Here is a 13,455-nt window from a genome sequence, read left to right as displayed (position 1 = left end):
TACTTGCTCAGTATCCAGGCAGCATTGCTTTTAAGCCCTACATTCCATGCCATATATCCAGCCCTCCATTTTCTTCACATTTTCCCCTTTTCTAAGATGTTTTTATTTTATATATTTTGGCTATGATGGCTTGTTCTCTGTTAGCTTGTTTGTTTGTTTATATATATATATATATATATATATATATATATATATATATATATATATATATATATATATATATATGAATGACATTGATTTTGTGACCTTTTTGTGTCATAACTGTTTTCAAGCCTTCTCCGTTTTAAATCAGCTCACACAGCAGATGTAGCAGCCATTTTCCACCTCTTCCCTCTTTTTTGTTTTGTGCCCAGAACGAAGAAAAACGCTCCTAATGTACTTGTGCTGGAGAACACTTGAATAAATGTATTGTTTTTTTGTGCAAAAAAAAAAAAAAAAGGATTCCTGTTATTTTTCTCCTACTGTCTTGTCAAACCGAGAATAGAATGACATTAAGGTAACATTAAAGAATGTTAATTTGTGAAAGTTAGGAGACGTTAACACTAACTCGTCGGTTTCAGTTGGTGGGGATGCTTAAACACTTTCAGGTCCAAAACCTGCCTTCAGTGGACTCCATCACTATGCCTTCGGGGCACAGGAAAGCTGTGGGCCGGACGAGGCCTGTTTCAGACAGCTACGGCTACCACAGGTGTCATGGCCATCTTAGTGTTCTGGCGTTAGAGAAGCACCTCGGTTTTTCTTGTTGTCAGTTAGCATTGGCCTTCAAGATTTTAACAAATCATTTCCTGCACGTAATTCCGAATGTTGTTCACGGGTGTTCATTTTCTTGCGCTAGCTACAGTAACGGGGAGAGCTCCACCAACCCATCACACCCCATCCCACCCCCTTTGAATCGCACAATGGTACGTACCAAGGGTGGCTGGACACGCCCCTTCTGCCACAATCTGTGATTGCATTGGTCCGTGCTGAGGCCAGATTCGTTGATCTGGTTTTTGATTGGTGCGTGGCCGGCCTGTACGGTCTGGATGCTGCGACCGTAAGCTTGACCAGCCCGGACTGCCCAAAGCATCTGCCTGGGTCTGCCTGCGGGTGCCACAACGCTGGAAGTGAACGAAAACACGGATTTCAAGGGTATAACATCAAGGATATAAGTAAGTCTGTTAACGTTTATTGTATCTCGTGCATTTTCGAGTTATGATGCATTTATCTGAGACTTTGAAGAACAGAAATAGTGGATCTTGTAATTTTCTGCCATTGACACTGGGTTCTGGTTATTCGGTGCATTTCTACGTTTATATGCATCGTTGTCCATAATCCATACGTGAAGATTTTACGTTTTTTTTTTGCTGTAAATGTTCAGTCACAATCCGTTGTACCGTTCACTTCATCGTAACAGGCCAGTCGTTTGCACAGCGCAGCGCTATAAATGTATGAAAGCTCTGTTTTTCGTCATTTAATCTCACAGATGGATAGCTGATCAAATGGGCACGCAGCCTTACACGTTAATCGGCCCAGAGCCGCTGGTTTGTCGAGGTTTGGTATAAGCATCCTGCCTGTCTCCACTCGTCTAAGGGCTTGGCCACCTCTTTGTGCGACAGGCTCCGTAACATCCGAGTGGGATGCACCTTCCATCAGCTATCCGGCGACATGGCACACTAAATGTGCAGTTCCGCTCCCCTCCATATCTGCTCTGGCACGTTGGGTACTTTTGCCACGTCGAAAGAACCTTTTTTTAAACGCATATAATATCAGAATTTCGATTCAAGCAAATTAAAATGGAATCATGGAAAAAACGGCAAATGAGCACACCGATCTCAGTGTTAGGCTGCACGATCATTTTCTCACATTATTGTTTTACTCAAGTGAAACACTAGTCATTCCTTCAAAGGGGGGTATAAACCAGTAGCAGTGATCTGTCCTTAAAGCCCCCGATTAAGTTCCTGGCTACCTTATGTTGACAAGAATGCTTTATGCATCGCGTGTAATATACTAAATTCAGAAATGGGTCATAGCAAAATCATCCCACCATAGGCTATGAGGAACAAATGCGTGACTGATTTGTCTGTTAAGCCCTTTTGAGAGACGATGGCTGTAACATGTGTAGTGTTGTTGGTCTCTTAATATAGGCCCAGTCAGAGGACACACCCATTTTTACCCGATTGCTTGGCAACCCAACTCCCCCCCCCAGTGCCCCCCCTGTCCCAACAGGGGCTTATAACAGAAGGGGGTTCCGTCATGCTGTGATTTGCCACACCCAATTGCCATGACTCTGGTATGCTGGTACTGGGGCCTTGACCACTAGGCAGGGAGTATTCTGTTGACTGGAATCAGCAGAAGTGTTTGTTCCATTGCGCCATGTTGGCACACCTGCGTCCCTGTGCATTCTGGGTCAGAACCAATCATACAGCGTCGTGCTGACGCTGCTGTTTGCGCTGCTTGATGACATCACCCGTTTTAAGTGTCTGTGGGTCACAGAGTTTGCAACATGAAGCTTTAGACGTAGTATTTTTACAGATGCACTCCCTGATCATGTTTATACACATTTGATATTGATTTGCTGCAGTGCTTAGTCTGAGTGACTGGCTCTTGCTGGAAATTAGAGAAAATCATTAGTACAGAGGGAAGTCCAGTTTACCCTCCTTTCAGATTTTCAACGCAGTGATTATGCGCTGTGGTTTATAGTTATTTTCTGCAAAAAAAGCAAATCCAAGAATGTCTTTATTTTTCCAAGTCAGATCTGACTCCAGTGGGATGCTCACATTTGGGATCGCCTTCCAAACCCATCATTAGAGTATTTCATGGAGCATGTGGAAAAACTGAAAGAAAACCTTTCTGACTTTTCTTCCACAGTTCCCTAAGGACAGACCTCAAAAGATTTTGCCTGGTTAAAAGAGCTTTTCATTTGGTGCTGATTTTGAGAGGGGAACTTCTCAAAGTAGATGTAGCTAAAAAACATTGTTCTTCCATTTGAACAGGAAGAATCATGTCTTCTGGCGCAGCAATGGTGCGTATCCTCATTAAGGGCGGCAAAGTGGTGAATGACGACTTCACTCAGGAGGCCGACGTGTACATCGAGAACGGCACCATCCAGCAGGTGGGCAAGGAGCTCATGATCCCGGGTGGCGCCAAGGTAATTGATGCCACGGGGAAGCTGGTGCTCCCCGGGGGGATCGACACCAGTGTGCATCTACAGGAGGTCTTCATGAACGCCACCACCGCTGACGACTTCTACAGCGGTACCAAGGTATGCCATTCTTCAGGCATTCAGTGTTGCATTCGAGCCATCAAACTGATATCTGATATTTTCGATCTCTAATGTTTCCTTTAGCCTTTTGTGCCCAGGGTGCGGTTAAATATACTGATTGTCATGCTTAAGGTATTTATTGAGAAATAATACTTAATATTCTGTAGTCTCCTCAGGTCTGTGGATTTTACTTGCACACGTAGTACAGTGATATGGGAAAAGTAGTTATATCTGAAGTGGTAAAGTAACTACAGTTCCTAAGAGGCACCCATAGTTTCCTTAATTAAATCCACTATCAAATTTAACCCCATTTTACCCCCATTAAATTTCATTAGCACATCCCATTGCTTCCCACTGCGCACTCCACTTCACTTGATTCTGCTGTGAAATGGCATCTGCACCAGATGTCTTCGTGGAACTGTGGGTGGGTGGTGGGAATGAACACTGGGGCAATAGAGTAATAGATTTGACATGGCCGCCACACTTGAGGAACCCCACCACTTGCTTAGCCAACCTCACCTAACACAGTGAGCTCTTCTTATTGAGGTTCTCAGTGAGGCCAAATGCCCTGCACCCTTCACCTATTGGGAGTGTATAGCAAGATTCTCCTATTCAGGGAGGCTTATTTCCAGAAAAGCCTGAAATTCATAGAAGAGCCTAAAATCCTAAAATGCACTTTTGTGAGGTCAGTTTGTGTGCTGGTTTCACTGCATGTCAGAATGCATTAAGAGTTTTTGGTATGTAAGAGGTGCTATTAATAACTGCATTTTTGTTCTAATTTAAAACAAAGGCCACAGATGCAGTGCTACAACCCATAGCTTCCCTGGGGATCACATATAGTCTGCACCAGTCCAGGCCTAGAGATGTGCATGCTATTGCAGGCTCAGGCTACGCTGCTGAGCAAATCTCAAGGGTCACTTAGCGCACACTGAAAGGGGAGAGCGGGGAGGGTACACTGAGTGAACCAAAGGGTATGAGTCACCGTCAGACACAACACACGCACACAACACACACACAGACACACACACACACACACAGACATAAACAGACACCCACATTCTTACACTCTGTTAGTCTGAGAGCGTGATAGTGTTTGGCATGACAAATAAATCAGTTGTTATCTGAACTGTGCTTGTTAGCCACTGGTGACACAAGTAGGATTCTCTTTGCTAACCCCCCGCCCCATCGCACACCCAAAGTGCTGGCATGAGTCTGGCCCAGCAGCACAGAGACAAATGCAGATCAGATTCTGTTACCATAGATACGAGGAGGGGGAGATGCTGCAAAGACTGCTGCAAAAGCCTTTCATTTGTGCCATTGTGCTGCAAGACAATGGTGCTCAAATCCATGCCCCTAGCAGTGGACACAGCAAATGTGTATTCTGTTAGATTTATCGTCATACAAGTACAAATCACTGTATTGCCACCGATTTACTGTATGTCTGCGTAAAGGATACTAATATGGCACACAATAGGCAAAGTTAAAGCCTGCTCTGATCTCATAATGGAAATATCAGGTAAGGTAAAATTATTCAAAGAAGAAAATAATTTTTAAAAAGTTCTCTTATGGCAATGTCACATTTATTGGCATCCCTAGAATTCCTTATGAACAAAGTCCAACTGAAATATTCTCACTGATATTTTACCACTTTAAGAACACTTGAGTCTTTAAGACTTCTTAAATGGTCATCCGGGACTTTCTGCCTCTCTGAGGGGGACATGTGAGGTGATCTGCAGGCCAAAGTGCCGTAGTCATACATCAACATACACAAGAATAAACGAACGAAATGAGACAAAAGGATGATGGGGCCATGGCCATTTAAAAATAGTTTTTACCCCCGTCTTCATTGAAAAGGCCAGAACAAGGAAGCTTCAGCCAAATGGAGCTGTGATGAGCCGTAATTCTCCAGCATGACAGCTGGACGATTTCTGTCTGGTGAAATTCTATTTTAGAAGTCTAGAACAAACACAAGGTTTGTGGTTCATAAGTGGGTACTATGTGGAGAAACTCTGAGGGTTTTTTTCCAGAAGCCCTGGGAATATTATCAGGATACAGGACATCACGGATTCTGTCAAATAGCGGAGCTTTTAGATCACAGTTCCTGTGTCCTGGTTGGACCTTTCAGTGGGTCAGTGATCCAGAAGGTCTCTGATAGAGATTCCTTATTGAGAAATGGTTTTATCCCATGACTGAAGGTTTTCCCTCATCATCCGGGATCACAGAGAAGACTCAGGAATGTTAGCAAAGAGAAGCCGTGTTAAAGATCTAATTACGGGGTGCTGGTAACTGTGATGTGTTTATGAGAAAAATATTTTTTTCTATTTTGTTCTTTCAGTTATTTTACCTCACTGAAACGTTAATTTCATTCATATTATAGTGTAAGATGAAGCTAATAACAGCAAAGTTGTTTTACAAGAAACTTTGTGCTTGTGTATACCAAGGGTGGCAGTAATTCTGAAGAGCAGTATTGTAAGTGTAGCAAGTGTAGCAAACTATTATCTTTGAATATCCTGTTGTTGAAATATCTTACTTAGAGTTTGTCATACTTGTATGTTGTTTTATTTCTCTGGTCACCAAAACAAATGTTTGTATCTAAAGAAGAAGAAGATGTTATGTTGATTTTGTTTACAGGGTCTGCCATTGTTGTTTATAATTTAAAGTGTAGTAAAGTATTCATTCAAGGTGTACAGTTTATAATTCAGAGTAATGTAATACATTCAAGATTTTATTCAAAGTATGTTTTATAATCTATGTTGTTGTGCAGTATAATTTAAGGTATTTCTTATAATTCACAAATTCACAAGATTCGGAGGTATAATTTAGGTTATTCAGGTAGATTGAGCCAGTGTAATCAACCTTTATTATTAGGCAGTGCAGTGACTATGGTAATTTGGTCATTTATGTAAAAAGATGCTCATTTACTATGGTAACCACAACTCACTTCTCCACCCTGTAAAACAGAGTTGACCGTGAAGACATGAGTTGGCATCTTTGCTCTTCCTGTCAGGCTGCTCTGGCTGGAGGCACGACTATGGTGATGTGCCTGGTGCTGCCCGAGAAGAACGAATCCCTGCTGGACGCCTTCGAGAAATGCCGCTTGCACGCCGATGCCAAGGCCTGCTGTGACTACGCCCTCCATGTGGCTGTCACCTGGTGGGGCCCCAAGGTACACACAGCCCCTCACACACGCTCACAGGCTGGTGACTTCACGAGGGTTTGACATTTTAAGGCAAGCTCGATTTCGTAATACACAGTGCCACACTGGCAGCGTCTTTCGTCATACAACACATGCAGGCTGAACACTCGTTGGCGCTTTCCTATGTTGCGGGGACCGCTAGGAGGAAATTGTGCCAGCAGTACTAGTACACGCCAGGTGATCTACAACCTGGTGTGCCTTGGCGGCAGGTGCGGGCACAGATGGAGACGCTGGTGAGGGAGAAAGGGGTGAACTCCTTCCAGATGTCCATGGCCTACAAGGACGTGTACATGCTGAGAGACAGCGAGCTCTTCCAGGCCTTGCAGAACTGCAAGGACATCGGGGCAATAGCCCGTGTGCACGCGGAGAACGGAGAGCTGGTCGCTGAGGTCAGGACTCCTCCTTCCGCATTCAGTGGAGTATTTCCTGCCGTTATAAACCTGTGCTGCGCAGACCGTGTCTAGGCAACTTCAGTTGTAATTTGAGAAACAGTCATCTGCTCTTGCTTCTACCTTAAAGGGTGCCAAAGAGGCGCTGGATCTGGGCATCAGCGGGCCAGAGGGCATCGAGGTCAGCCGGCCTGAGGAGGTAGGCCAAGGCTAATGGCTGTATCTTAATTCCATGTAATGAAGTCTTCTGATATTGTGTTGCCATGGATTATTGAGGGCCTTAGGCGTCTGCTGCACATTAGGTTACGGTGGTGACACGTGTGCGTTTTTTTTAACGGATTGTGGGTAATTTTCCATTCACAGCTGGAGGCAGAGGCAGTACACCGAGCAATCACCATCGCCAACAGAGTGAGTATTGTGTAACACTCCTACGACATAATGATACCGGTGTTGTGTATGCTCACATTGCATGTACACATTATTCATGTGGAGTAAAGTACTAGCATAAATACTTATTTAGTGCCACGCAACATCTAAAGATTTTTTGACCACAGTAATTTCCCATTACCTCCTTTGAGTTGAAATGGACTCCTTTGGGTGGAACGTAATTGACTTTAGATTATTGCAGTTGAAAGCAATTTGCTTTCCAGATGCGAGCCAAGAGGAGATGAGTTTATGCACATCTTTTGAAAGTCACATTTTGAAGGAGCTTATTTCAGATGCTCCGCCTACCTTTGTTTGTGTCTTAAATGAAAAAGCACAGTCGCCCAAATAAAACTGCATGTGAACTGTAATCAAAGAGCTCACTCACTTAACCAGCATGCTTCACAGAAGCTGTAGTGTTTCCTTTATGGCCAGAGTGGGAATAATTGCAAAACATGCTCTTTATATGAAATTCATGTGTAAAAATTGATATAACTCTTACTTTACACATGACTTGTTTTAAGTATTTGTGAAATCAATCTAGTGGGAAAAGAAATCCAGGCTTTGTCTGGCACCCGCTAACTAGCTAACTAGTAGTTCAGAGGATACCGGTGATTAGAAAAGCAGAAGCAGATTTCTGTTTGGCAATGTGAACAGGCGTTTGACCTGGCTCGCAGCTCACTGGCCTTGTTCAAGGTGTTTGCTTTCATATGGTGTTTCTCAGAAGGTGTGTCGTGGATATTGAAGTGAGCTCTCGGTTTTAGGATTTACATATGTGGCTGCACATGGACGTACACTTTTTAAATTACACAATAAAGATGTCAGAATGTCGCAGGGCAAAATATGATTGTAAGCAGAACACAAGGTAGAGTATAAACATATTGGTCATGTATATAAACAAAACCAGTTTACTCTTGTTTTTTTATTGTTGAAAAAAAAAAGTTAATTTTGTTTTGAAGTTTCACACATGAAGTTTTGTTCAGGGAAAAGAGTTGAAATTTTTTACTGTACTTATTGTATGGTTCTTCAAAAACAAAAAGTCTGCTTTTCTATTGGGTATTCCTTAGTATTACAGTAACATATATAGGGGTAGGTTATATGGTAAAAACATAACAATTCATGATTTGTGTCATAACATTTACTTTTTCTGAGATTTGCTAGTATGATGGGGCTAAAACAACAGCACATATATAGTAGTATCATATGTCAGCGTGCGGTGGGTATGAGTATATGGTTTTCAATGTTTACAAAAATAAACTAGAAAGAACATGGGGAGAAATGTAAGCCCAGCAGAAAGTATCAGCTATTACACGTGCGCATGATTTAACAGCCTTGTTGGGAAATGTCAGTGGAATAAAGACATTTCAATTTAAGATGTTCGGAGAGGTTTTTCTCTCTTTTTCTTATCGGATTTTTTTCCCCTTGTTATTGGGACTTAATTTATTGCAATAACAATATCATCACCTTGTCCACTATTAGTAACATAATCAGAATAGACAAATAAATGAATGTGGAATAGGTCGGGTGTAACCTCACACCCTTTAGTGCCCTTGCAGATAATAACAGGTGTGTTATAATTTCTCAATCCCCTCAGGCCCACTGTCCTATATACCTGGTGAATGTGTCCAGCATGTCTGCAGGAGACGTTTTGGCCTCAGCGAAGATGCAGGGTAAGCACCAAGGCTGTGATTCTGTGCACTTATATAGTACACAGTGCTCGTTCTCAAGGTGCTCCCACCTGTTGCTCACTGTTGTACATGCGCTGGCTGAGGCACGGTGCGACGCTGCGTGTTCGTTGCAGTGAACAACAGATGCGTTGTTGGCCTGCGTGTAGGTAAGGTGGTGCATGGGGAGACCACAACTGCCCATGCCGTTATAAACGGGCTCCAGTACTACCACCAGGACTGGGCCCACGCCGCCGCATATGTCACCGTCCCGCCGCTAAGGCTGGACCCCAACACCCCCAACTTCCTGCTCAGCCTGCTTGGGAGGTAGGTCCCATGCTAGCGGGCGTGCAGCATGTAACGTCTGACCTGGGGACAGGGGGGGGTCTTCATCATGCAGTGTTTTCCAATCCTCGCTGTGGTGCTGCAGTGACACCCTGAACGCCGTGACATCTGACCACCGGCCCTTCACCACCAAACAGAAGGCCATGGGCAAGGACGACTTCACCAAGATCCCTCACGGTGTACCTGGCGTGCAGGACCGCATGAGCGTCATCTGGGAGAAAGGAGTGGTGCGTTCTGCTTCTCACTGCTCTGACCTCGTCAGATGTGGAGGCGAAACAAATCGAAGTGCAGTGCGCAAGGTTTCCACATAAACAGCAGAACATTTCGGACAGAGGTCCTTCACATCGGTTTCACTTTTCTTCCACTGTGTGGCAGGATCTCTATGAAACGTTCTGTTTCTCTGGAAACCACTGCAATTTTCACCACTGAAATCTTTCCATTACAAAAGCCATCAAATGGGAACCCCTAGTCAGCCTCTGGTATTTTTCCTCTCCAGGTTGGAGGAAAGATGGACGAAAACCGGTTTGTTGCTGTCACAAGTTCCAATGCTGCCAAAATCTACAACCTGTATCCCAGGAAGGGCAGGATCATCCCCGGAGCCGACGCCGACGTGGTTGTCTGGGATCCTGACGCAACCAGGTGAAAACACTGAGGGGCAGGACTGAGTTGGGCTGATGTGCTTTGAATCGACCCAAATAGAAGTGACAGTCCTTCCTAACAAACGCTGTTGCTGTTCTCTGTTGCCAGCAGCTCGGACTGTAAAAATGCATCATGATATATTGCTCTGGAGGTGATGATAGAACTGCCCCAATGTTGGAATATTATAATTGGCTATAATAATATTCAATATTGTAATGATATGCAACATCATAATTCAATAGATTATAATAATTTTTAATAAAATATGCACTGGTCCTTCATAGCAGTCTGACAGAGGCTAACAGTGTGTGGGAGGGGCAGCAGTAAGAACTACTCTGGTTGTGGCTAATGTCACTTCCGTCTCCTCAATGGGTAGCAGCATCGGAATTTAAAACAACTCCAAATTGTCCCAAAATAATCGCATGAAATTTAACCGAATGGTCGATAAAATATGAGATTTCAGGCTGCATTGAATCATGTTCTGAAAAAAAAAAAAATCACAATCCTATGAAATGGTTGTGAGGTCAGAGGATTACACCCGTTTCATGTTTGGTGTGTCAAGCAAAGCTTCGCAGATGTGAAGATGGCAGTCCCTTCTCAGCGCCATCGCTGAACTGCCGCTCCATGGACGGCGTGTCTTTCGTGACGCAGCTGAATGTAGGTTGTCTCTGTGCAGGACCATCTCAGTGAGCACACAGTGGCAAGGGGGAGATGTAAACCTGTATGAGGGGATGCGCTGTCACGGTGTGCCCCTGGTCACCATCAGCCGTGGCCGCGTTGTCTACGAAAATGACATCTTCACCTGCGCTGAAGGCTCCGGAAAGTTCTACCCCCTCCGGACCTTCCCAGACTACCTTTACAAGAAGATGGTGCAGAGAGAGAAGGTACTGCAAAACTCCTAAATCGCTACTAAAGGCCTGCAGTTCCAAGATGTGTGACACCTGCGTATAAGCTGTAACAATGCGTACTGCCAGTGACAACCCTCCTCTATGGGTGACAGCAGTGCTCTGACCTTTTCAAAACCAATAAATTATTTTTAAAGGATAAATACAGAATCCTGCTAATCCTGCTAAACTAATCCTGCACTTTGAATAGCAGTGTTTATCAAGACAAAAAAGTACTGCCAAGCAACACATTGTCACCTGTGCACCTGTTGTCTGCCCTCTCCTGGACACACCGCAACACTGCACAGTTCAGTGTTTTCCCAGCCGTATTCATTTTCCTTTTTTATGCGCTCCCTTGTCCGTCCTCCCTTAGTGCCAGGCTCTGAAGGGAGTGGACCGTGCTCCCTACACAGGGGATGTGGCAGCCGTGCAAAGCTCAGGGAAGGAGACGGCTCCCACGCACGGGGACCTCACCCCGCGACCCTGCACTCGCCATGGAGGAGTGAGAGACCTGCATGAGTCCAGCTTTAGTTTATCCGGTACTACAGCCTGCTTTGACACCTGGCCACTGCCTCACAATTACACCTAGTATCAACTGTAATGCGTCAGCTAAATGCCATAAATGAAAAAATGTAATGCAATGCGCTGCCATGACACTTATAAGATCTGTATGTTTTTGTCAGGCGTACAGATTGACGATAACGTCCCTAAGAGAGCTTCCCAAAGGATTCTGGCGCCCCCTGGTGGTAGATCCAGTGGCATATGGTAACGTCAGCTGCTGCTATTTTTGGGTCCACTGAATATCTAAACCTGAAACTAAACACCTAATATTATTTGATGACATCACATCCAACCAGAATGAGTTAATGCTAGTCACTTGCCATTAGAGTAAATACAAATCCAAATGTTGTTCAGGATTTGAGGAGTGAAAGCACTATATATTCTGAAGAAAAATGGGAAAATAAGGTATCCGTGTGTTTGTAGACCATGTGTGGAATATTTGTGAGAGATGTGATCATTACATCAGCATTTTTTATTTGGCTTTTAAGGTCTGGGTATCATATAATTAGTTTAAGTATGGTAATGGTACAAGTAACTTCTCCCCTGATCCTGTTTATTTTATCAGTATACTGAAAACAGTGCACTGTGATATGCAAGAATTAAAAATTAAAAATAGTAATTGGACATTATTAGATGATTGAAAATTTTTTATATTACCGTGGTAAAGGATGTGTAACAATGTATAGTTATTTAACCACATTTTTAAATTGTTTTAATAGCACATTATTGTGTGTTTACCTCAATGTTTTATCTCTGGAATTGCACTTATGTACAGTACTAACCTGCCTCTCCATTTGTTAAACTGTACCCCTGTTGTGGTTTTCAAGTAACACTTTTTTGGAAATGATGCTCCTTAAGGTTAATGTTAAGATGCCGCCTCAGTATCATTTGTGTATTTCAATTTTTTAATGTTTTTATTATTATTCACCTCAATTGGTGAATTGTGGAACGTTCGAATGCAATTTAAAGCATTTGATTAAATCCAGCTAATGCCACAGCACCAGTTTAGCCAGAATCAAAATGTATTTGTTTTTGCATTGTTCTTGTTGGTGATTCAGCATGTTCCTTTCACACCACGTGATGTGTGGCAACAACACTGTATCTCTGTTTGGTAAACTTGCATTGTGTCACTGTTTGGAAGTGTTATCGATAGCTAATCATTCTTATTTTTTCTAAGAGTGTTTATGGTCAAGTAGCACAGCCCTGTACATCCCAGAAATGTGAATGAACATGACTGGCATGTTGACAGTGTTACATATCAAGATTTACTTACATTTCACTGCATCTTGATAATGTAAGTATCTTGGCTTGCCTGATGCCTGACTGGACAGTCAGTCTCACTGACGATACCAACATTGCTCTCAGCTTATCCCTCACACCAGAGCTTTCTCTTAAACTGATGTCTCATGCGCATGTCAAATGATAGCTTATATTAGGACTCAAAGATGGTAGAATGGTTGTAGGTCGGTTCTCGGTACAGATGTGCCATCAGATATGAGAAGACTTGTCTTGTTCCCATTCTAGTTTACAGGTCCTTGTAATATCCTATTCACACTTGTAATCTATTCTAAAACAGTCAAAACATTTACAGAGCTATATGTTTCTCTGTAAAAACAAATAACAAAATAACCACTAAAATGGCCAAATAGCTCTCGTACATATATATTGAAACGGTAGATGTAAACAGACATTCATTGCTGATCTATGCTTTTTCACTCCTTCCATGCTTGTGTAGTGTAGCTTAAAACATTGGGAGATCCTGCTGTAGAGAGAGTGTCACGTGTGTCACAGAAATAGTTTAAAAGTTAAAGAAAATGTTACAGTGAAACAGTCCAACCACAACAATAGGACATTAGATTTTCTATTGGTGCTGAATATTCCAGTATGTGTGGATGGTTTTGTTTCCTTTTGAACTTCAGTATGTTTTTCAAACTTAATTTTTAATATAAACCACGTATGTATGGCCTGTAATTTTATGTTCCTCTCATAAGTCCAAATAAACCCTGTCCAACCTTGCATTTGGTATTTCTGATGAAAACATCAAGTTACAACATAAGCAGGTTGTGTGTACAATGTAGTTCTCAACTTTTAGCAGATGCGTTGTAATCAC

General features: G+C 43.0%; 1 protein-coding gene across 2 annotated transcripts; it reads left to right on the top strand.

Moving 5' to 3' along the window:
• The first annotated feature begins 1,002 nt into the window (after positions 1–1,002).
• Positions 1,003–13,361, top strand: dpysl5a (dihydropyrimidinase like 5a). 2 transcript variants are annotated; one of them, XM_027024747.3, is made up of 13 exons: positions 1,003–1,151; positions 2,976–3,244; positions 6,252–6,410; positions 6,650–6,829; positions 6,960–7,028; positions 7,193–7,237; positions 8,847–8,922; positions 9,087–9,243; positions 9,347–9,488; positions 9,758–9,900; positions 10,577–10,784; positions 11,158–11,323; positions 11,468–13,361. In XM_027024747.3, the coding sequence occupies exons 2-13, from the start codon at positions 2,984–2,986 to the stop codon at positions 11,551–11,553; spliced, it is 1,692 nt and encodes a 563-aa protein (XP_026880548.1). In that variant the 5' UTR covers positions 1,003–1,151; positions 2,976–2,983; the 3' UTR covers positions 11,554–13,361. The 2 variants fall into 2 exon arrangements, with proteins under 2 accessions (XP_026880548.1, XP_081578290.1); XM_081722164.1 differs by lacking the exon at positions 1,003–1,151 and having other exon boundaries at positions 3,104–3,244; positions 6,206–6,410.
• Positions 13,362–13,455: the final 94 nt, after the last annotated feature.

This window comes from Electrophorus electricus, chromosome 10, assembly GCF_041902795.1.
Source record: "Electrophorus electricus isolate QZ-2024a chromosome 10, ASM4190279v1, whole genome shotgun sequence".
In the NCBI taxonomy this organism is placed as follows: domain Eukaryota; kingdom Metazoa; phylum Chordata; class Actinopteri; order Gymnotiformes; family Gymnotidae; genus Electrophorus; species Electrophorus electricus.
Note: the sequence above shows the minus strand (reverse complement) of the source record. Positions and strands in the feature narration are given on the sequence as shown.